This window comes from Trichechus manatus, unplaced genomic scaffold, assembly GCF_000243295.1.
Source record: "Trichechus manatus latirostris isolate Lorelei unplaced genomic scaffold, TriManLat1.0 scaffold00038, whole genome shotgun sequence".
NCBI lineage: Eukaryota > Metazoa > Chordata > Mammalia > Sirenia > Trichechidae > Trichechus > Trichechus manatus.
In genome coordinates, this window is record NW_004443974.1 from 12086601 (window position 1) to 12108868 (window position 22268).

General features: G+C 42.5%; 1 protein-coding gene across 1 annotated transcript in view; it reads left to right on the forward strand.

Moving 5' to 3' along the window:
• The window catches only part of STXBP1 (syntaxin binding protein 1), an 84310-nt gene that overhangs the window by 46708 nt on the left and 15334 nt on the right, over positions 1–22268 (forward strand). Inside the window, exons 3-15 of the mRNA XM_023730762.1 lie at positions 1421–1502; positions 4608–4684; positions 6355–6433; positions 7701–7804; positions 9585–9733; positions 11676–11760; positions 12590–12720; positions 14849–14956; positions 16034–16094; positions 17462–17527; positions 18267–18347; positions 20323–20461; positions 21336–21445. Coding sequence (XP_023586530.1) covers positions 1421–1502; positions 4608–4684; positions 6355–6433; positions 7701–7804; positions 9585–9733; positions 11676–11760; positions 12590–12720; positions 14849–14956; positions 16034–16094; positions 17462–17527; positions 18267–18347; positions 20323–20461; positions 21336–21445 — 1272 coding nt within the window. The remainder of the gene's footprint in view (positions 1–1420; positions 1503–4607; positions 4685–6354; positions 6434–7700; positions 7805–9584; positions 9734–11675; positions 11761–12589; positions 12721–14848; positions 14957–16033; positions 16095–17461; positions 17528–18266; positions 18348–20322; positions 20462–21335; positions 21446–22268) is intronic.

Sequence of the window (22268 nt, forward strand, 5' to 3'; positions counted from 1 at the left end):
CTGTATGGATTCAGCTCAGGTGCCTAGGTAGATAGCCACCAAGTGTGTGATGTAGGCTCTCACTTACAGTCCTAGACAGGCATGGGTGATTGGTGTAGGCACAGGTATCTGGCTGCAGCATGGGGCACACTCTGAGCAAGGCAGGGGCCTAACAGCCGCCCCCGAGTGTCCAGGAGGAAGGCGTGTCACTGTTCCCTAGAGCGCGTAGGTGGGTGGGTTTTGCAGCCGGACTATGAGCACCTAATGCTGTTGGCTGTAAGGACTGGGGGGCACCTCTTATTTATGGGCCGCTATCACAGGTGGCTAGGTGGCATGGGTGGAGCCACCAGTCCTCTGGCCCCTGATGTGGGTAGGTGAAGACCCTTCTTAATGGGTAGAGCAGTGTCAAATGTCAAGACACTTCACAGCTGAAGCAGTTGAAGTTAGAGTTCCAGTATATACCCTGTTGCACTGCGGTAATGAGGGCCTATGCTGTTGAGATGGGCCCACACAAGTCTATGCAGGGGGAAATGTACTCAAAGTCAGTGGACCCCTTATACCTGTGCCTAGGAAAAGGAGCTGTGCCTACCCTGGGTTCCTGGCTTAGGGGAGCCAGCCATTTATTTTTTCCCCTGTTTGTTAATTTGTTCACTCTCCAAGGTAGGGAGAATGGCTCAGAGTGTGTGACGGATCCTACTTCTGGCCCAGGGGACTCGGCAATTGCTGAAGCCATTCCGGGACCTGGTGCAGAGCGGGGAGCAGGGTGGTAAATGGGAGAGAGGTTTTTCCCTAGGGAGGATGTTTTTGATCCATACGGTAAGCCGTATGCAAGTACTTATCTTTCGTGGAGAGCTGCTTCTCACTGGTTCTGGGTGGCCGTGTAGAGTCTCTGGTGCTGGGTCTCTCCCGGTGCGGAAAATGTGCCTCCTGAGCATGGCTGCTTGCCTTCCTCACTGCTCACCCCCGAGCTGATCAGGCCTGAAGGGCTCAGGCTCTCACTAGGTCAGGTCTGATAACTCCTTGCTGCTTCTGAACCATCTCTCCCTCCCTCTGCCACTCAGTCTGGCTCCTCAACTCTGCCTTTGATGTTCAGGGCTCCTAGATTGCCATATATAATCGAATCACTTGTTTTTTCGGGTCTTTGTTGTAAGAGGGTCCACCGGAAGCATCTGACTTCTCCGCCATCTTGGCCCTGCCTCTAATTTTTTTTTAAGTTTATACAATTAAGTCAATGAGAGTAAATTCTAACTCCTAGAAGGTTAGGTTTGGGTGTGGGAGATAAAAGCTAGCAAGTATCTCAGCAAACTTCTTACCCATAGGAAATATTGTTCTCTCCATATTCTGCATTTCTGGGGCTCTTTTTGAAGTCTAGTGAAGTCAGCTCATGAGAGAATCTGTAGCAGGTGCCATACAGCCTGTAAGCAGGTCTCTTTCCTTCCAGGTGTTGGTGGTCGATCAGCTAAGCATGAGGATGCTGTCCTCCTGCTGCAAGATGACGGACATCATGACCGAGGGGATAACAAGTGAGCACAATCTTCTCTCTGTGTTTGAGTAATACTCATGCCTTCTCTTTATAGAGTGCTTTACTCTCCAGAGTACTTTCCTATTCATTATTATCTCTTTGACTTTAGATTCTTTCAGCACCCTGTGTGGAGGACTGTAAGCTCCTTGAGAGAGACCCAAGGCTATCTTGTTAATAGCTGAATCCCTACCACCTACAATAGTGCTAGATGCTCATTATATATTTGTTAAAGGATGAGACTGGAGGATCCCCAGAAAGCATGGCCCCCGGACTCTCTGTCAACCCAGAACTAAAACTATTCCTGAGGCCATCTCTTCAGACAAAGATTAAACTGGAATGTGGGAAATAAAATGATATTCGTGAAGAGTGTGCTTCTTAGCTCAAAAAGGTACATGAGACCAAGTGGGCAGCTCCTTTCCGGAGGTGAGATGAGAAGGCAGAGAGGGTCAGGAGCTGGTTGAATGGACACGGGAAATCCGGGGTAGAAAGGAGGAGTGTGCTGTCACAGTATAGGGAGAGCAACTAGGGTCACATAACAATGTATGTATAAATTTTTGCATGAGAGACTGACTTGAATTGTAAACTTTCACTAAAAGTACAATTAAAAAAAAAGAAAACAGCAACAACAGAAATGTATTTGTTAAAGGAATGCATGAAGAAAGGTTAAATTAGTAAGGAAAAGACAGGCCACCTGAGAGAAAAAATGGGCAAAAGACTTTAACAGACACTTAACAAGGGAAGAAATCCAAATGAAAATAAATATATGAAAAATACCCACCCTCATTAGTAGTCAGGGAGATGCAAATTAAAACCAGAGTGAGATACCACCAAACATTCATCAAATTTAAATATTTAAAGTCTGATAAGGCCAAGTGACTGTGAGGATGTGGAACTATGGGAATTCCTATCTGATGTAGTGTCCGTTGGCACAGCTACTTTGAAAGACACTTGGCAGTATCTAATAAAGTTGAAGGTATGCATGTCCTGTGAGCCAGCAAGCCTCTGGTTGGATGTGTGTCCTAGAGAACCTCAGACATGTGCCCAGGATACATGTGCAGGAATGTTCACAGAGCATTCATTGTTCATAGTAGCCCCAAATTGGAAGCAACCAAAATGTCCATCAAGAGTAGAGTGGTTAAATAAATTCTGGTATAGTCGCACAGTGGACTGCTGTACAGCAGTGAAAATGAACGAACTCTGACTACTCACACTAATACGAACAAATCTGATAAATGTAGTGTTGTGCAAAAGAAGCAAGAGACAGTATGCCTTCATTTAAAAATGTTCAAAACATTTAAGATTCAAAACCAGGCAGAACTAAACTATTTTGTTTTGGAATGCTGATACAGATGATGAAATCATAAAGAGAAGTAAGGATGCGATCAGGTCAGGATGTTTGTTACCTCGGAAGGGAGGAAGGAAGGAAATTGTGATTGGGGACGGATAGGCAGGGTAGGGTGAGAGCACTTCTGCAGTGCTTGCTGGAGTCTGTTTCTTAACTGGGGTAGTGGTTATACAGGCATTTGCTTGATAATTATTTGTATGTTTATGTTTTAGGTTCTTTTGAATGTATCTGTCCTTTACTCGAAAGTTATGCCCTCACTATTCTTTGGTGTTAAAATGTTGTTAAATTGTGAAATTATGGTGATAGTATATTATGGATTTTTTTTTTTAACTGATTAAATTCTATGTGAAGTATGTATATATCACAGCTTGGGTGTGATTCCTTCTTTTTTCTTTTTTTTTTATTCCTTAATTTTTAAAAATAAATTTCCAAATCCAGTTTATCTACTACCAGAAGCATAATTCTTTAAACTGAAGTACAGAATTTTTAGTGTGACTTCTTTGTGATCCAAGTCAGCTTTTAAGACCAGGCTTGCCCCTGTTTTGAGCTTTCAAAATTATTTTTGTTATTGAATTTTAAAACTATTTTTTCTTTATCAAAGCAACAAATGAACAAAAGTTAAGGGAAAAGAAAGCCAAATGGGGCTCACTAGCTTATAGCAGAGGAACAGCAATGTCCTGCCCCTTCCCCTTCTTCCCTAACCCCCACAGTCCATCATCCCAGAGACAGCTACTTTGCTCTTTCTTCTGATTATAGTTTCACTGTTTCATAAATGCTTATACTATTATCTCTTGATTCATCAGTATTAGACATTATCTATTGACTTCCTGTGGTAGATGAGGACTTAGCTCTGCCCCACCACACACACACTCTCACTCTCTCTCTCTCCCCCCCTCTCTCCTTCTCCCTCTCCCCCCTCTCTCTCCCTCTCTATCTCTCCCTCCTTCTCTCTCTCCGTCTCTCTCTCCCCCCCACCTCCCTCTCTCCCTCCACCCCATTTGGAGTAAAATATAAATATTGCAAGGGATACTTTTAAAGTGATGCTTTTATTTGCTTAAATCCTCTGCATAGGAGCAGTGGCACATGCAGTTGTATTGCTCTCTCCATACCCGAGGACAGTGCAGCATAGGTTAAGCATCCTAAGCTTTCTCAGATGGTGATTAAGATGATGATTATCCCCAAAGCTGTTCCTGCCAGGTAAAGTAACTGGCATAACCTAAGAGAAACAAGCAAACCAAAGCCCGTGATTTGCTTTAAAAAAATATAATGTTTAATCTTAACAAAGTATAATGTTTAAACTATTCCAAGAAGCAGTATTATGTAGAGGGTGTATTTGGAATGACTTCATTTGCTATCCAGAGAAAAATGATAAAACTATCCAGCTGTTGACAAACCCAACAAGGAAACTTGAAATGCATTGAGTTTACTTAGCACAGATGAAAAAAGCTGAAGGAAGAGGCAAAAGAATTGTCCTTGACAGAATGGGGTAGCATTTTCCGTTTTTGCTTAGAGGAGATCAAGGGATTTACTTAGACTGAAGTGGCAAATGGGAAGTATTTAGGGTGATAAGATTTCAGGTTTTCCAGTATCATGAACATGGTGAGTTCACGCCCAAGGAATGTTGTATCTTTAAGAAAGTTTTTCCCCCCACTGTAGATTTTTATCCATGCTAGTCTGAAGGTGGCCTGTCTATATTGCTTCTAGCTTTATGATCACTGTTACCTTTTCTTATTCACTATGGGCTAATATTCTGTTGTCTAGTTGTAGAAGATATCAACAAGCGCAGAGAACCGCTCCCCAGCCTGGAAGCTGTGTACCTCATCACTCCTTCTGAGAAGGTAAACCCTCCACCAGACAAGAACATTGGCTCAGGTTAGCGTGCCAGCGTGGTATCTGTGTGGCAGAGTGCTTGATATTTTTAGGTTAAGCACGCATTTAACACACTACTCTGTTTAAGCATACAATCCACAAATGGGGAGGGGAGGGGAAGGCAGGGCACAGAGAGGAGTGACACGTGTACTAAACTTCCTGAAAAATAACAGCTTTGCAGAAAGCCAATGTTGGCTTTCTATGGCACTGGGTCGTTCTAGTTCTTCGCCTTGCACTCCCCTCCCCAGACAGGAGATCCACTTTACCTAATTAGCGGTTCACCTCCAGAACTTTGATAAGGTAGTCCCTGGGTTACAAACGAGATCCGAGATCCATTACTGATTGTGTCTTTAAGAATTTGGTAGGTAAGTCAGAACAGGTGCATACCTTCAGTGCAAAAGGAAGCTGAAGCCTTTTCAGTCATTTAAAAGCTGCACGTGCAGCAAGTGAAGGTGATTGTGATGAAGCTTTGTTTCAGCAGGGGTTGGTTTAGTGGTTTCAAAATGAGGGCACATTTACATAACATTAAAGGGCGAGTATGAGTAACTCACACTTTATAGTATGTTGGACGTTTGTAACCCGGGGAGTACCTGTATTTTGTGCTTTCAGATTTATTTCTCCAGCATCCAGTTAGTGTTTAAATTTACCTAATTGTCTCATAATTTTTTATTGAGGTAAATTCACATAACATAAAACTATCTGTCTATCTGTCTACCTGTCTATATGTACTTTAACCATTGATTGGTTCAAATCAGCATCCAAACAAGGTTCCTCCTTGCTTTTGGTCGGTAGATATTTTCAGTCTCCTTTAATCTATATAAATTCCCTCAGTTTTCACACTTTTTCGCTTTTGAAAACTGGCTCACATATGAGTTCTTGCAGCTGCATCTAAGTTGCTGGAATTCATCATTATGAATCTCCTAGAAGATTTCTGACAAGTTTTCTCTTTTGTGGATCTCTTCTTAGGGAACCCGAGGTATAGTGGCTCTAGAGAACTGACATTATTATCCTGGGTGAGCAAAGCAGGCCTTGGTTCATCGGAACTCTTCAAGAGTCCTGTCAGTCCTCAGAACTAAGTTATGGTGGAACATGAATATTATAATTACACATCATTTCTGGAGCCATGGAGGCTGGATGAACCCCTGAAACTATTGCCCTGAGATAAATCTTTAAATCTTAAACCAAAAATGTCCCCTGAAGTTATCTTAAAACCAAACAGTAGGTTAGCTTAACTAGTAAAAAAAGGTCTGCCTTGAGCATTATGCTCTTTTAAGAACTATCTATATGGGATCAGATTGAACCCGAAAGACTAGATAGGAACCTTAGGGGGCCGGTGAATTTATGTTAATGAGGGAGGAACAACTCAGAAAAGGGTGAGAATGGTTGCACAACTCAAAGAATGTAATCAATGTCACTAAATTGTACATGTAGAAACTGTTGAATTGGTATATGTTTTCCTCTGTATATTCTCAACAACAAAATAAATAAAATTCAGGAGAAAAAAAAAATTGCACATCAAAAATCCCCTGCTATTTTGTGCAAGTAGCTTGCAGCCAGCTTGTAATTAGTTCAGCTCAGGAATAGGTCCCATTTGCCACTAGAATTGGATTCAGTCCCTCTTTTTTTCCCCTTCCTACAGTCTGTCCACTCTCTTATCAGTGACTTTAAAGATGCACCGACTGCTAAATACCGGGCTGCTCACGTCTTCTTCACGGACTGTAAGTATGGCCTAGGTTTTCTCCTCTGCCATTCTAAGTTAGCGTTCTGCACAGCAAGCCTGAACCCAAACCAAGTCAGATCAATAGGGAAGAAACAGGTTGTTGCCATGTTTGTCCTGATGGGTTATTTTTTCTTCAGAAGATAAATTACATGAGATGAAAATAAACACAAATACAAATCTACCAGGTCATGTAGTCCTTCCTGATGAACAGTAGCACACCAAGCACCTCTTTTAAGGACTAAAAGGTTTAATGCTGAGAAAAATGCTAGCCTTGGTATTTCATTGAATAGACTTCCAGTTATCACTATGAACTGTAGTGTTCTTCTTTCTTTGTGTGCGTTTCATCCTTGCTCACAGTGTCCACTCCTATCGGCTGACTCCTTGAATATTACCAAAAAGAAGTAGTAGTTTTTCAGCTACAAATAAAAAAGTCTGGTGGTCTTTGTATCAGATAGAACCTGCATGCTTGTCCTGGAATTAGTTTTCTTCTTTCGTGGGGATTTTGTGCATGGAGCCTAGTGGAGGAGCATCTTGGTCAATCTTGGTTAATAACAAAGAGGTGAATAGACCTGGATAGCTAAGGTGTATACAACAGTAACAGTTCTAGAGCGTTGTCTCTCTAGAAAAAAACCCCACAAAACTCACCTCTGAGAAAATGAAAAATTATAACAAAAAAATGATTTCATAGTCTTTGAATATGGGTAACAAAGACATCAGTTACATAGTATTACTAATAATAAACTGACAACACATTTCTGGAGCCTGAAGCCATTTGTTGGGCCCAGGAGAGTCATTATAAATTGTGGACACCACCACCAAGTGGGCCTCCTGGCTGCTGGATTCCTTAGAGGTTCTGGGGGAAATGCCTGCATCACATTTCCCAGTGGTTTTATTTTTCTTATTTTACTTATTATAAACACATTAGAGGTGTGGTGTTGGTTTATATTACAGGCCTTTTCCTTTCTCTATCTCTTCTGTTTTTTGTTGTTTTTTTTTAGTTCCCTTGGTATCAGAAAATGAATTTTATTAGCTCTCAGTATCTAAATTTTTATCTGTTGCCGTTTGTTCCTCTGTTACATGTTTAAGGTCTTGTGGTAGTTTCACATTCCTTTTATTCCCTGGAGGTAGTGGATATTTTATGATGGGATGGACTTTCTAGTTGCGTTTTAAAAAGCCTAATAAAATAGAGTCCACTGGACGTGCGTAGCCTTGAAATGAACCAGCAAGTGGACAGGAAAGCCTGCTGTCTTTTGTCATTCTTGCAGCTTGTCCAGATGCCCTGTTCAATGAGCTGGTAAAATCTCGAGCAGCCAAGGTCATCAAAACTCTGACCGAAATCAACATTGCATTTCTCCCATATGAATCCCAGGTGAGTCTGAGTAAGGAGTACATAGAAAGTCTGCATCCTAGTTATTCTATCAAGAATGCTGGCAAATTATCAGAGGTGGTGGGAGGAGGGTAGGGATTTAGTAAGGAGAGTAGACGAGGGAGAGTATCCTATTCCAAGTGGGCTGAATGACGTGTTGTGAGTGAATGTTTATGTAATGGAAACAGTATTCCTTAGGGATCTGCCCCATGTTCCCATCTCACTCTCCGATTATTTCCGAATTTTTTGTCAGCCATTGTGCCTTTCTTTGTGTGCATTTCATCCTTGCTTACAGTGTCCACTCTTATCAGCTGACCCCTTGAATATTACCAAAAACAAGGCAATCAGAAAAGAACATCAAAGGAGTTGAGGGGAAGGGATCGGACAACACCCATCTGCTGCAAAGAAGACTGTTTTTTTGTAGAGATAACCTCAGCTTGTCATGTGCTTAGAGAACAGATGGTAGCCTTCGTCATTAGCCATTAACACTTCCAGTGCCAAATGCAGCAAGAGCAAACCTCTCTCCCTGGAAAAAAACAAAGTTCTTAAACTGGTAAAGGTGAAGCCAGTTGTGTGAGAATATATAAAATTTATCTTATTATTTTAAGACTTGTTAAAATGTCTCCCCCCAGCAAACAAAGAAACAAAAACAAAAGCACTTTAATGCATTTTGTGGGGATAAAAGATGACTGTGGTATATTGGATCTTTATACATCAGCTTCTAGGCATCAGAAAGTGACCTATTCTTAGATAAGGAGGGATGGAAAAAAAATAGTGTTTAAAGGCTGTCTCTTTCCTTTCTCATTTGGCCTAAAGCCTATTCCCTGCTAGGAGGCAGGACATTTTTGTCTCTCTGTGTGAGCCCTGTCAATTCCTGGACTGAACAAAATCCAGCTTTAGCATATTCAACCCTATTATGTATCAGATATTTTTAAACAGTAATAAACATGTTGTTTAAAAAAAAAAAAAAAAACTTCAGGTTTTCTGAAAGATCAAGGTAGTTTATGTAAATAAGATTCTGAGAGAATACTGACAGTTGGTAGACTAAGTAGTTTAAGAGGGCATATTAAATTTCCAAACAACACCCCCACCCCCCGCCAAAGAAAGAAAGAAAAAGAAAAACACTTAGCACATACTACTGAGGAGAAGATATTGTTAAATCCATAAAAAGCGTCTTTATTTGCCCTTAGTCACAGCACAATTCTAATTTATCCTTTCTTTGTTAAAACTAAACGTACATGGCCTAGCAGGTCTTACTAACCTCTACTACTGTTTTCCTGGCCACTTCATTGTTCCTCAGACACTGTAGGCACCTCCCACCTGAGGCCTTGGCTGTAGCCGTTTTCTCCACATTAAAGGCCCCCTACTGGTAATAAACTCCTCACCTCCTTCAAGTCCTTGCTAAAAATGTCACCGTCTAAATGAGGCCTAGCATCCTCCCTCCCCTGCCCTCCTGGGCCTTTTTTCCCTGCTCTGTCATTTCCTCATACACTTAACCAGTTTCTCATACCATAAAATTACTTTTTCATTATGTTTATTGTCCGCTTTCCCCTACTAGATTGCAAGCTGCTGGAGGACAGGGATGTGATGTATGTATGTATGTTTTGGTTATTAATACTCCCAAGTGTTTATTTAGCACAGTGCCTAGCACATAGTAGACACTCAGCATGTATTTGTAGAATAAAGGACAACATGTTCTGTAGACTCACTACCAGGGTTAAAAAAACTCCAACAGCCTACCATTCTGGATGTAAACACCGTGTATACTTTTTCCTCTCCTCAGGTGTATTCTCTGGACTCTGCTGACTCTTTCCAAAGCTTCTACAGTCCCCATAAGGCTCAGATGAAGAATCCTATACTGGAGCGCCTGGCAGAGCAGATCGCAACTCTGTGCGCCACCCTGAAGGAGTACCCAGCTGTGCGGTATCGGGGGTAAGGCAGCACACCAGTGTGCCTTGAAGGGCATTCCATGTGTCTGTCCCTGCCACTTCCTCTGGGCTTACGGTCCCTCTGAAAGCTGTCTCAAGAGGGTCAAGAGCTGAACTTCTCTCACTTAAAATTATTCTTCCAATGTTTTTGTTATTTTTAAAATTTTATTGTGAAATATAATACACATATAGAAAAGAGCATAAAATATGTATGTTCAGTTACTGAGTATCGATCTCTTTTTAACCTTGTTTGAAAAACAGTCTTTGCAGCAGGAGATATTTCAAAATAAAACACAAAATCGGAATAATTCTACAAAGGACATATTCCTCAGATCTTATGAAGTCATTCGTTCATCACTTACTTGCTCTTGGCAAAGTACTGGGGAGGACATAAAGCTCAAGACACAGTCCTTGCCCTTCCTTAGAAGGTCCCTGATCTGGGAGGGTAGGTACGATATGCAAACAAGCAGCTGTGATATAGACCCCATGAGACCAGTGCCATAGGACAATGCAAGGTAAGCCTTTGGGGATCCAGAGTAGGGAGAGGGCCCTTTGAGCTGGCAGGATCAAGAACAGCTTCAGTCTAGAGGTAACATTTGAGTTGGGTCTTGAAGGATAGGATTTCAATAGATCAATGAGTAGAGGAGGGCATTTTGTGTGGATACTTTGCTCTTGCTATTGGTTTGAGCAAAAGTATGGAGTTGGGAAAAACATAGGGCAAGTGTATGGGGATCAGTAGTACAGCGTAGTGTTTGTGTAGAGCAATAGTATGAGATGAGGTCATTTCTGGAGGCCCTGGAATGCCAGATTTGGAATTATGTCCTTCATTTGGTTATCATTGGGAAACCTTTGGGGGTTTGGACAGGGGAGTGAAAGCAGTGCTCTGGGAGCATGAAGATGGGAGTGGTGAGCAGCAATCAGAGCAAGGAGAAACCAGACGTGGGGAGGCTAAGCAGGAGGCCACTGCCAGAGGAAGTGGGGCCTGAAGTTGGAGTAATGGGAATGGGGTAGGCAGCCAGGACCTAGCAGAGAGAGTGCAGAGGTAGACTTGGTGGAACTCAGAAACTGCTGAGAGATTAGAGGTAGGTCAGGAAGGAGTGACGTTCAGAGCATGGTGGTGCCAAGGACCATTTGCTGCACTTGTCCTTATTGCCTTATTGTCTACTGGAGCTTTTAGCCTTAGACAAACTGCTCCCTCATTGTTTCAACAGTGTCTGGCCTCACTCAATTATTAGTATTCACTAAAAACAACCTGGTAGAAGTTAAGAAATGGGGGCCGAGGCTCTCTCTTCTGACAGAGTAATGGAAGCTTGGAGCACATACGTGGGAGGGATAGGGCTGGGTATGGAGCTGCTTCAGCATTGAGGTTGGCAGGGTGGTGGGCAGCAGCCACACAGTGTAAAGTCAGATGGAGCCCCAGGACATGTTGTCAGGCTTAACTCCAGGAGAAGGTCAAAGGTTCTCACTTTTATCTTTCTGACTATGCTGGCAGAAATGTCACTTACCAACAAAACGAAACAAGACCCAAGGGAATTTGAATTGAGAGAAGTGAGAATCAGGAGGGTTAGGCTCAGGCAGCCTGATTATGGGAAAGGATGAACGGTTGGGGCCCTCTGCTGAAGTGTCGTTGCTTATGTTTAGCTGAGGCTGCTTGGAAAGACATTCTGTTTCCATTGAAATAGTTCAAGAAAAAAAAAAAAACTACAAACTCACTTTTTATGTTCCAGGCACTGAGCTAAGTATTTTATTTTCCCCCTTTTAATTATACGTGTAATATATAAATATATTCTCATTGTTAAAAAAAAACACAAGCACACACACACACAACGGATAAAGCTCTCGTCTCCCTTGACCCTCTGCATTGTCCTGCCTTCCTTCCTGGGGGCAATCAGTGTCATCATTTGGGTGCATCGGCGGCTCACTCTTTGTCGCTTCTCCTTTGCCAGGGAATACAAAGACAATGCCTTGCTGGCTCAGCTAATCCAGGACAAGCTTGATGCCTATAAAGCTGATGACCCAACAATGGGGGAGGTAAGCGTGGACTTAGACCACGTGTTTCTCTTGCCAGCTGACCCTAGTGTTTGTGTGACAGCCCCAAGGACAGCTCGGGTCTGCTGCTCACAGAGTGCATGTGGGTGCTGCTTTTCTTGCGTGTTGGCCTCCAGTGAAATGCTCAAAGTCCTTGCGGCAGTGACATGGACTCTCTTCAGTGTAACTAGGGTGACTGACTCATCTGCATTTGCCGGAAACTTTCCCAGTTTTAGTATGGCAAGTCCTGTGTCCCAGGAAACCCCTCAGTGTACTACAAAACCAGAAAATTGACAGGGATACAATCTACAGACCTTATTCAGATTTCCCCAGTGTTTACACGCATTCATTTGTGTGTATGTTTGTGTGGGTTGGTGGGGGGGGGCGTTTCCTATGCAATTTTATCATGCATTTTATGAATTCTATATATGTATGGATTCGCGTAACCACCACTACAATCAAGATACAGAGCTGTTCCATCACTATCTTGGTTTTAAAACTGAATGTCTGGGTCCTGGGACCCCCCTCAGCCTCAGGCAAATTAGGATGATTGGTTACCTTTTTGTAGCTGAACCTAGGCAGTGCTCTCCTACTCACTTTGGACCCTAGCCACAGTTTCCTGTCTGCTCCAAAGGACGCTTCTTATAAAATAGAAACATTGGATTCTAGTGTGGTTTTCATTGTCGTTCTTGTTTAGCCATAAATTTGGTGCCATTTTGGTAGGATTGTGCCTCAGAGCTCTCTTCCTGTTCCCCTGTCTTACAAGAAGAGTTGGAGGAGCTGGAGCTATGCACTGTGGCTTGTGAAAGTGTCTCCGCTCTTTCCTTCCCAGGGCCCAGACAAGGCGCGCTCCCAGCTCCTGATTCTGGATCGGGGCTTTGACCCCAGCTCCCCTGTACTTCATGAACTGACTTTCCAGGCAATGAGTTATGACCTGCTGCCTATTGAAAATGATGTGTACAAGTAAGTATAGTGTTACAGACCCTAGAGACGCTGCAGCTTTGTAAACGGACCAAAAATATCTCTAACTCAAATAGGACGTTTTTAATCCCAGGAAAAGGAGATGTATTAATACAGTCTTCATGATTAATCTGCAAATGTTTCTGTGAGTTCCCAAAATCCACATATTTCTAGCCAGATATTCTTGCCCCTTTCGGGGGAGGAGCAAGAACTTCAGATCTTTGGTTCACACTTCAGGTCACATCAGTTCCTGGCCTGCTTGGATGTGTTACTATGTTGATTCCCCCCTTTGATTTCTTACTTACAGTTCATACTTCTTAATTACAGCTCATGAAATATGATGCTGATAAAATGTATCCACAGGAGTTTCTGAACTTTCTTCGCAGAGGAGCTTTTTTTTCTTCACTATAAAGGACATTTTTCTTGGTAGCGATCAGCAGAAACCCGATTTCTAAAAACTAATTTTCCTTTTTATGGAAACAGTATTTGTTCCCATGTCATTTTATATTATTGACCATAAAGATAGTGGTTTCAAAGTGAAGTTTTTAAAAATATGAGTGAATCTCAGCTCTTCTCCTTTTCACTACTTTTAATTCTTGCTTTCCTCTAGATGTAAAGATTTCACATGTAAAAATATACTGAGAGTCTGTTGCAGCTAGCTGCCGAAGCTACAGTAAAACCTCCACAGGACTGCCTTGTTTTTCTGGGTCTGGCAAGCTTTCCACCTTTGACAGGGTGTGGTCTTACCACTTTTCTGTCACTCTCTATTAGTGTAAAATATTTGAGTTTTCCTTCTCTGACAGTTTCCCACCTTACACAGGTTCTGGCTTTTGCAGGTTTTACTGTATTTAGGTGTCAGACATTTGAGGATAGTACCCAGTCCCCTTCCCAGAGGGGGAGAAATATGATCTTTGCCTTTCCCCTTTAACTATAAGCCCATGTGTAACCTGACTTCATGCCCTGCACCATATGGCTGGCGGAGCTCATATTCACCAACCCTGAAAGTTTTAAAACAAAATTTCAAGTTAGTTGACTTTGATTAGAGCTTTGAGTCTCTTGCTGCCCAAGGAATTGCAGCCCATCTGTGCTGATACAGCTGACCTGAGTGACATCAAAGGGTCAGGTGGCTTAATATGAAATCATTCATGTGAACATCATCTGCTGAGGGTATGAGCTTCCTCTTCATAAACCGAAGAGGAGTGGGTGAATTTTTTAAAATTTTTTTTATAGTACTTTAGGTGAAGGTTTACAGAACAAATATTGTCTCATTGAACAGTCAGTACACATATTGTTTTTTACGACATTGGTTAACAATCCCACGACATGTCAACATGCTCCCTTCTCGGCCTTGGAGGACCTTTTTTTTTAGTAAAAATATACATAGCCAAAGATACACTGTTTCAAAAATTTCTGCATGTACAATTCAGTGACCTCGATTACATTCTTCCAGTTGTGCTGCTATTCTCACTTTAGATGAAGGTTTACAGAACAAAATAGTTTCTCATTAAACAGTATACATTTTGCCCTATGACAATGGTTAAGAACTGCACTACATGTCAGCACTGTCTTTACTCAACCTTGAGTTCCCTATCACCAGCTTTCCTGTCCCCTTCTGCTGTCTAGTCCTTGTCCCTGGACTGCTGTGTCTCATTAGTCCCGTTTTGTTTTACGGGGCTGTCCAATCCCCAGCTGAACGTTGCACCCTGGGAGTGACTTCACCACTGAGCTAAAAGGCTGTCCAGGGGCCATACTCTCAGGGTTTCTCCAGTCTCTGGCAGGCCAGTAAATCTGGTCTTTTTTTTGTGTATTAGAATTTTGTTCTACATCCTTCTCCAGCTCTGTCCAGAACCCTCTGTTGTGATCCCGTCAGAGCAGTCAGTGGTGGTAGCCAGGCACCGTCTAGCTGTACTGGACTCAGTCTGGTGGAGGCCGTAGTAACTGTGGTCCATTAGTCTTTTGGACTGATCTTTTGCTTGTTTTCTGTTCTCTTCGTTCTCCTTGCTTCCGAAGGGGTAAGACCAATGGAGTATCTTAGATGGCTGCTCCCAGGCTTTTAAGACCCCAGACGCTAGAGGAGTGGGTGAATTTTGTGGGGATAGCACGCTATACCTGAGTCACGTGTCCTCTCCAGGTACGAGACGAGCGGCATTGGAGAGGCGCGGGTGAAGGAAGTGCTGCTAGACGAGGACGATGACCTCTGGATAGCACTGCGTCACAAGCACATCGCCGAGGTGTCCCAGTAAGAGCACCCTTTCCCCCCGTTCTTCTGGGGTTAGACCTTTCTCCCCAGTCCCTGTTGATGATATGCATACTCTGGGCAGCTTAGGTGGTGCTGATCAGTGGATGAATTTATTGCTTTCGTGGAGCTGCCAACATGCTAGCCAATACTGATGCATCCCTCTGTTCTCTGAGCTTGAGTTACATACGCCAACTCAGCAAAGTTAGAAAATCCATTCTGTATTAAGGGTTGCTTTCAGGATTCTTGGAAAGCATTTGTAGGTCTCTCAGCAAAATGCTTTATAAACATGAAACACTTAAAGCCAATTTATTACCTTGAAAGATCCAGACCCCACTACATACAATGAGACTTTCTTTCATATAGCTGGTGTTTCTTCCTTACCTACTGTCATACCTAAAATTTCTGAGCAAAAAGTGATAGCTATCATACCTAAAATTTTGGAGCAAAAGGCAATACCTATATACTGAACTGTACCTTACTTTGATAATGTTTCCAAATGTTTCTAATACCAAGACATTGTTATAAAACTTTCAAACTATAGATGAGAATTCTGCTATCCCGGAAGGACACATTCTACTGCATGGAGTTGGTGATACCCTCAGGATATCCGCAAGGAAGAGTGAGAGCCTTGGATGGTTCTGTTGTTTAGAAAAGTGGTCTCCAAACCTACTCGATCGCTCAACTTTAAAAACCGTTGACCCACGTTTCCAGTATTTAAATTGATTTAGGAATTAAATGTATGCTTTAGTGTACTAGTGCATATATTTTATATCATACACCAAAAACATAAATGTGAAAAAGATAAGGTAAAATAAACACGAGTAGAATGTGCTAATATTTTCTTCTCTCTTCTTCACGAATCATATCGGGCACGCACTCTGGAGACCACTGGTTTAGAATATTAGAAAAACTACGTAGATCTTTCTCTTTTCTTAGAAAATCACTTTAAACGCATACCTGACTGGCAGGAAAGTTGCCACGTATTCCTAAAGGAAGAATATTGCATTGCTTATGTAGCGTCCACGTAGAGTCACTTGATACTGCTTTGAAACTTAGCTGCCTCCTTCTGTTTTATAGGGAGGTCACCCGTTCTCTGAAGGATTTTTCTTCTAGCAAGAGAATGAATACTGGAGAGAAGGTAAACCAATACTCATGCTCAAATGCCCTTTAAGTTAATTGCTCCTTTCTCCCTAGGAGCAGGGAGGATGCCCCCTCAGGACAGGACTAGGGAGTTAGGGAGATGATACCCCTCTCTTCATTTAATGTCATTTTTGTCTTATTCTGATGCAAGATTCAGATCTGGAGCCCCCATCTTTTGATATTATAGAGAGCTTCTTTTTGTTATTCTGAGGATTAATATTTACTCTTTGAATCATGATTCTTTTAAGCCAGAAGGGCTATGAAACCTTTTTTTTTTAGCTTACAGTAGGATTAAAATTGTTAACTTACCTAAGCGTCTCCTTTTGAGTTTTTATCAGAGGTTGCATACCCATCTTATCCAAGGGCAGTGAACTTTCCAAAATGCAGCTCTGATTGGGTTATTTCCCTGCTTAAAACCATTTAGTGACTTCCCATTTCCCTAGAATGAAGTCCCACTCATAGACATCCCTTGCAAGACCTAGGCCATCAGGCCCCACAGCCCTCTCTGTCTCACCTCTGCCTCACTCCTTCTTGCCCCCACTTCCCTGTACCCCAGCCGTGCCCAGTTTCTCTTGCTTCTGGCCGTTGCCTTGTTATGTCCTGGTTCTTTGGCTTAGACATCATTTCCTCACCTTCCCTGACCCCCTCCGTAGACTAATTTCAGTGCCTTTGCTATGTGTACCCGACAACCTCGTGACTCCCCTTGCATAGTACCAACGCCACTGTACTGTTGGCTCTTCTGCTTAATGTGAAGCTCCATGAAGGCAGAAATTCTTTTTTTTTTTTTTTTTCATTTTGCCCCTGTATTTTCAGTGCCTAAAGGTGCCTGGCATGTAGTGGTAATTCAATAAATTTTGTTGATAAATGAATAGGATTAGGTAGATCTCACAGGTGGAAAGTAAACAGATTCATTCCATCAGGCAGCATTCAGATTCCAGCCTTCTCTGACCATCTCTCTACAGAACCTAACACAACCTTTCTGCCTGGATGAAATGGGAGCTTCATGCTCAGATCGCTTGAGCTGAGCATGCGGAAAAGCGGTGTATAGAAGAAAAACCTTTTTTCCTGGCCAGTGTTATGCTGTCAGTAACTTTATAGTCCAATAAGTAAAACATATTTGTGAGATTTCAGAGTTCAGTTCCCCACCTATAATACGATTATGGTATTTGAATGAATAATTTTTTGAGCCAGGGACCTGGAAATCTACACACACATGATCTTGTGTTCAGCAGATTCATTTAGTTACACAGCTTGCAGTTGGGATGTCTGGTGCTAGCTGTTACCCTGTCTGCTCCCACCACCCTTGCACAGCCGTGTTAGAGCAGAGCCATTGGAGTCAGACCATACGCTTTCATTTCCTTGTAGACCACCATGCGGGACCTGTCCCAGATGCTGAAGAAGATGCCTCAGTACCAGAAAGAGCTCAGCAAGGTATGGTGATCCAAAGTGATCAATTTGGAGCTGTGAGTATAAACATCTTCAAAAAGACTTCTCAAAAGTCTCACTACACTCATTTATTCATTGAAATCCACAGGTTTTTAGTCATCTTTAATTTTTATTAGGAAAAAATGAAAGGCTGGGGTAGGCAGCTTATTTCTTCTCACTTTCTTTTCTCCTGTTCATCTTTCTCTCTCTTTATCCTTCCTAATCTCCTGCTGTTGGCAGGAGGCCTCAGGTCCTCAGCACATGACCTCTCCACAGGACTGCTTGAGTGTCCTCGCGACAGGGTCTGAGTGAGTGCTGAGAGAGAGAGCACGCACCAGGAGGAAGTCACAGTGTTTTTCATGTCCTCATCTCAGAGGTCACACCTACCACTTCCTCCCCACTAAGTCCAGCCCACATTCAAGGGCAGGGAATTAAGCTCCACCTCCTAAAGGGGAGGAGCATCTAAGAATTTGTTGGCATATTATAAAACCGTCATACCACCCTACCCCATAAATGACTTCTTCCTCTTAACTCTTTTAGAATGTGATTTTTATTCTCTTCTGGCATAACATTTTCTACCTTGTGATGTTTGTGCATCTGCTTGTACACACGTTTTATCTCCTTTAGGAGATTAGAGACTCCTTCGTGTCTACCACGGTGTTTTGTACATAGTAGGTGCTCAGTAGATGGTGTATGAATCGGTGACTAATTCCTTGCTCATAAACTTTCTCATTCTTTTTCCTAGTATTCCACCCACCTGCACCTTGCTGAGGACTGTATGAAGCATTACCAAGGCACTGTAGATAAACTCTGCCGAGTGGAGCAGGTAAGACATTTTCCTTTCATGGCAAGGCTTCTGCCATGTCCATTTACTCTGCTGAATTTAACCATCTGACCTTGAACATCCTGCAGAATCATAGGAAGTAGAGATGGGAAAGCCTACTAGTTCACGTTGTCTCACCTCTCTGGAGCCAGTGCAGTTCCGCTCTCAATGGTAGGGACTAGATTGGTCTGGAATGCTGTGCTGTTTGTATTTTGCATGTCTTACTTTTTCCAAAGGCTCCATTTTCCCTGGAATGGCCGAAGACAGATTTGTGGAGTTCTGAGCCCTACATTGGCAGGGTTGGCTAGATTTTATATTCTGAATGTGTTTTCATCCTGCCATGGCCACATCAGCTTTGGAGACCTAGAGGCTGAAAGAGGATAATGTGGTAGTGATCAGAAAACCTCAAGACTTCATAGATCACGATTAAGACTAAAAGTTGAGAGTTTGGGATTTGAGTTCTGTCTCTGTCACTGATTTATTTGATGTGCTTATTTCTTTCTGCTTTATTTCCCTCGTCTGCAAAATGCAAATAACAGCGCTGACACATTTTTCAGAGGTGTTGTGTGGAGTCACTAATCCTGGCAGTACATTCTTCAAGTGTGACAACATTATTAAACTGTTGGTCAGTTTCTAAGGGAAGGGGGCATTAAAATATTCTGAAGCTTTTGCTATAGCTCTCTTTTCACAGAAAAAGAAACTCAAGTTTTTGGTATGAAGCTAAGATTTAAATCATCTGGTTTGATGTAATAGCCTTAGCTTGGGTTTATAAGACCAGTCTATTTTATAAGAGAAAGTAGCTCTGCTAAGATCCATCAGTTTCACAGGTGATCTTGGCAAACACAAAGTGTCCAAAAGAACTTAGCCATCCAGTAAGTAGGCTATACTTAGATCAGTTAATATGCAGAGTCTGGGATTGATCCTTGGATGTTTAAACTTTTTTAGAGGTGCTCAAAAGTATTTGTTGAACTAGTTACGTTTCATTTGGTGTATAGAGAGTATTAGAATCAGGTCCTGCTGACCAAATGTCTGTTAAGGCTGGCAGTAGGACTGAGAGGTGAACGGCCTAAAAGAGGCCTCCAGCCTTTCTCTGACCTAGACTGGGAAGAGACCGTGAACATGAGATCATAATTTTTATGGACTCCTGGGATCTTGAGAGAAAAAAAGGGAGCCTTTAGGCAACCTCCATAAAAACTACAAAGGAAGTAGTAGCTGTGTGTCTCTGAGAATAAGACCACATGGTTTCTCGGTTTGCTGAAACTAGTGTGCTGCTTTCTCCGGCCTGTCGAGAATAGATCTCACCCTTGTTGACTCAGAAAATGGTGGCAAATAAGATTGGGCTTACTTCACTCTTTTATCTTCAGTTCTTTTGTCAGCCCTCTTCCCTTCCTTCAAATCCCTGGGTTTACATTTGCAGGTTTGGGAGCACTTTTTTTTTTCCTCCTTATCCTAAAAAAATGGTAGGAAGATTAAAAAGAGAGACTGTTCCTAGAGTAATTAAAACTCAAAAAGCATGTCCTTCGAAACTCAAAAAGCAGAGTGGAAAGAATCTAACCAGGCCGAGGCACCTTAAAATATCAAAGCTTTTCATATGTGGGAAGCAAATCCCTTTAAACCTGATCCCTCAGCAGGGCTTTGTGCTTCTGGAGGATTTACCAAGGTTAAACTTTTACCTGAGGAACTGCAGGGCGCAGGTACACTCACCTGAAAGGAACAGCCTACCTTTAAACAAAACAGCAAATCATTGTAGTTTCTGTTTTTGGAAAGCGAAACTCTGGAGCTTTCATCAATTCTCACTAATACTTTAGAAAATAATGTTAATTGCAGTAATCCTAATTACAGAACTAGAAGTACCTGTTTAAAGACCTTCCCCAAGCAAGCTACAAATCCCAGACGTTTATGGGTCACCAATTTTCTGATAGTTCCAAATATCCAGACTGTCCCCAGAAATGGGGCCAACAAGGTGTGTTGTCTGCAGGACCTGGCAATGGGCACAGATGCTGAAGGGGAGAAGATCAAGGACCCCATGAGAGCCATCGTCCCCATTCTGCTGGATGCAAATGTCACCACTTACGACAAAATCCGTATCATCCTTCTCTACATCTTTTTGAAAAATGGTAAGAATGGTGGGATTGTAGAGAATAGACCCTTTCTTGGGGAAAATGAGGCAGCTGGGAAAGAGAGAAACAAAGTGGAAAAGTAGTTTGAAAGATGTGGAAAGGGGAAGAAAGAGGGCATTATGTTAGAAAACCCTAGGGGTTCTTTACATTCTGGGAAATGTGATGTAGGCAAACCAGTCTCAATCCGAGGCTGAATATCTCCCAGTAATTCTAGAGTTACTAGATTGTATGGAAAATATAGAAGAGGGCAGGGCTGGGGAGAAAAGGAAGAGCTGACTGACCATAGAAATTTCTTAGAGCTGTACCTGCTAGATATTTTTAACTTGCATCTTGTTTGTAATCTGTGCCTTTAAATAATTGATTTTGACCCATATCATAGTTTCCCATAAGTGTCCATTGTGCAAAAGCTGGGTACTAAGACTCTCTTGGTCCAATTTGACTTGGGTGGGTGGGGGACTGATGGTATAGACCATGAGGGGGCTGTTGCTAATGGTCACAGCTTAGGAAAGAGTGGCTAGAGTCGGGGACAGATAGTATAGACCACAAGGGGCAGTTGCTGATGGTCATAGCTTAGGACAGAGTGGCTAGAGTGGATGGTGGGACCTGGGGGTTCCCAAGTTGTGTTGCCTCTGTTGATTTTCCAACTTCAGACAAGCCTTTTCTGCCTTAGTTTCTTCACTTTTATGCTTAAAAAATGAATCTCAATCTGTGTTTTATATTCACTTACAGTAAAGTTGATGTGGTAAACAGAATAATTTCCACTGATCCTGAAGAGGAGAAGGGGCATCATGAAGCCCAAAGCTCACCCTGCCTCTGATGCTCCCGTGTGCTGTGGTTGGGTTTTGATGATTGGGTTTTTCTGTCCTCTCAGGCATCACTGAGGAAAACCTGAACAAACTGATCCAGCATGCCCAGATTCCCCCCGAGGACAGTGAGATCATCACCAACATGGCCCACCTTGGTGTGCCCATCGTCACTGACGTAAGGGCTTCCTCTCAGCCCGCGGGCCAGCTTTCTGTATGGGAGAGGCAGAGGAGAAGCTGGCGTGTTTTATCTGTTTATGCTCTGACTTATTTAAGGCAGTTTATGATGCATACATATACCCACACTCAGCATCGAGAAATGAAAACAGGAAAAAATTAGAGTTCAGCCCCATCAGTATAACCTCATCACAGTGATAGAATTTACAACACATGAGGAGAGCACATATAATCTCATCATAGTGGTAGAGTTTACAACACATAAGGAAATCATATCAGGTAACACAATCATACAATACTGGGAATCATGACCTAGCCAAGTTGCTACACACATTTTTTGGGGGACACAATTCAATCCATGACATTCCACCCTTTGGCCCCCAAAAAATCACATCCTTGCAACATGCAAAACATATTCATCTCATCATATCACAGCAAAAGTCTTAACTCCAAGTCCAAAATCCAAAAATTCCTCTTCATCTGTGAAATCTAGAATACAAGCTATCTGCTTCCAAATGTACAATGGCAGAACAGCCCAAGCTAGACATTTCCATTACAAATGGGAGAAACTGGAGGAGAAGAAGGGATAACAGGCACCAAGCAAGTCAGCAGAACACATTACATTCGCCCTCAAGGCTTTGAAAATAATCCTCTGTTCTCTGAGACAATTTACACAATATCCTTGCCCTCCAGACTCTAGGTATTGGCCACAGTCTCCGGATTCTGAGTGGAGGCCCCTCAGCCCTGGGCTTCAGCTCCGCCTTCCAGGCCCACTGGGACAGCAACTCTGCTCCCTCGGCTTCAGGCGCACCATTCTCCTAGTC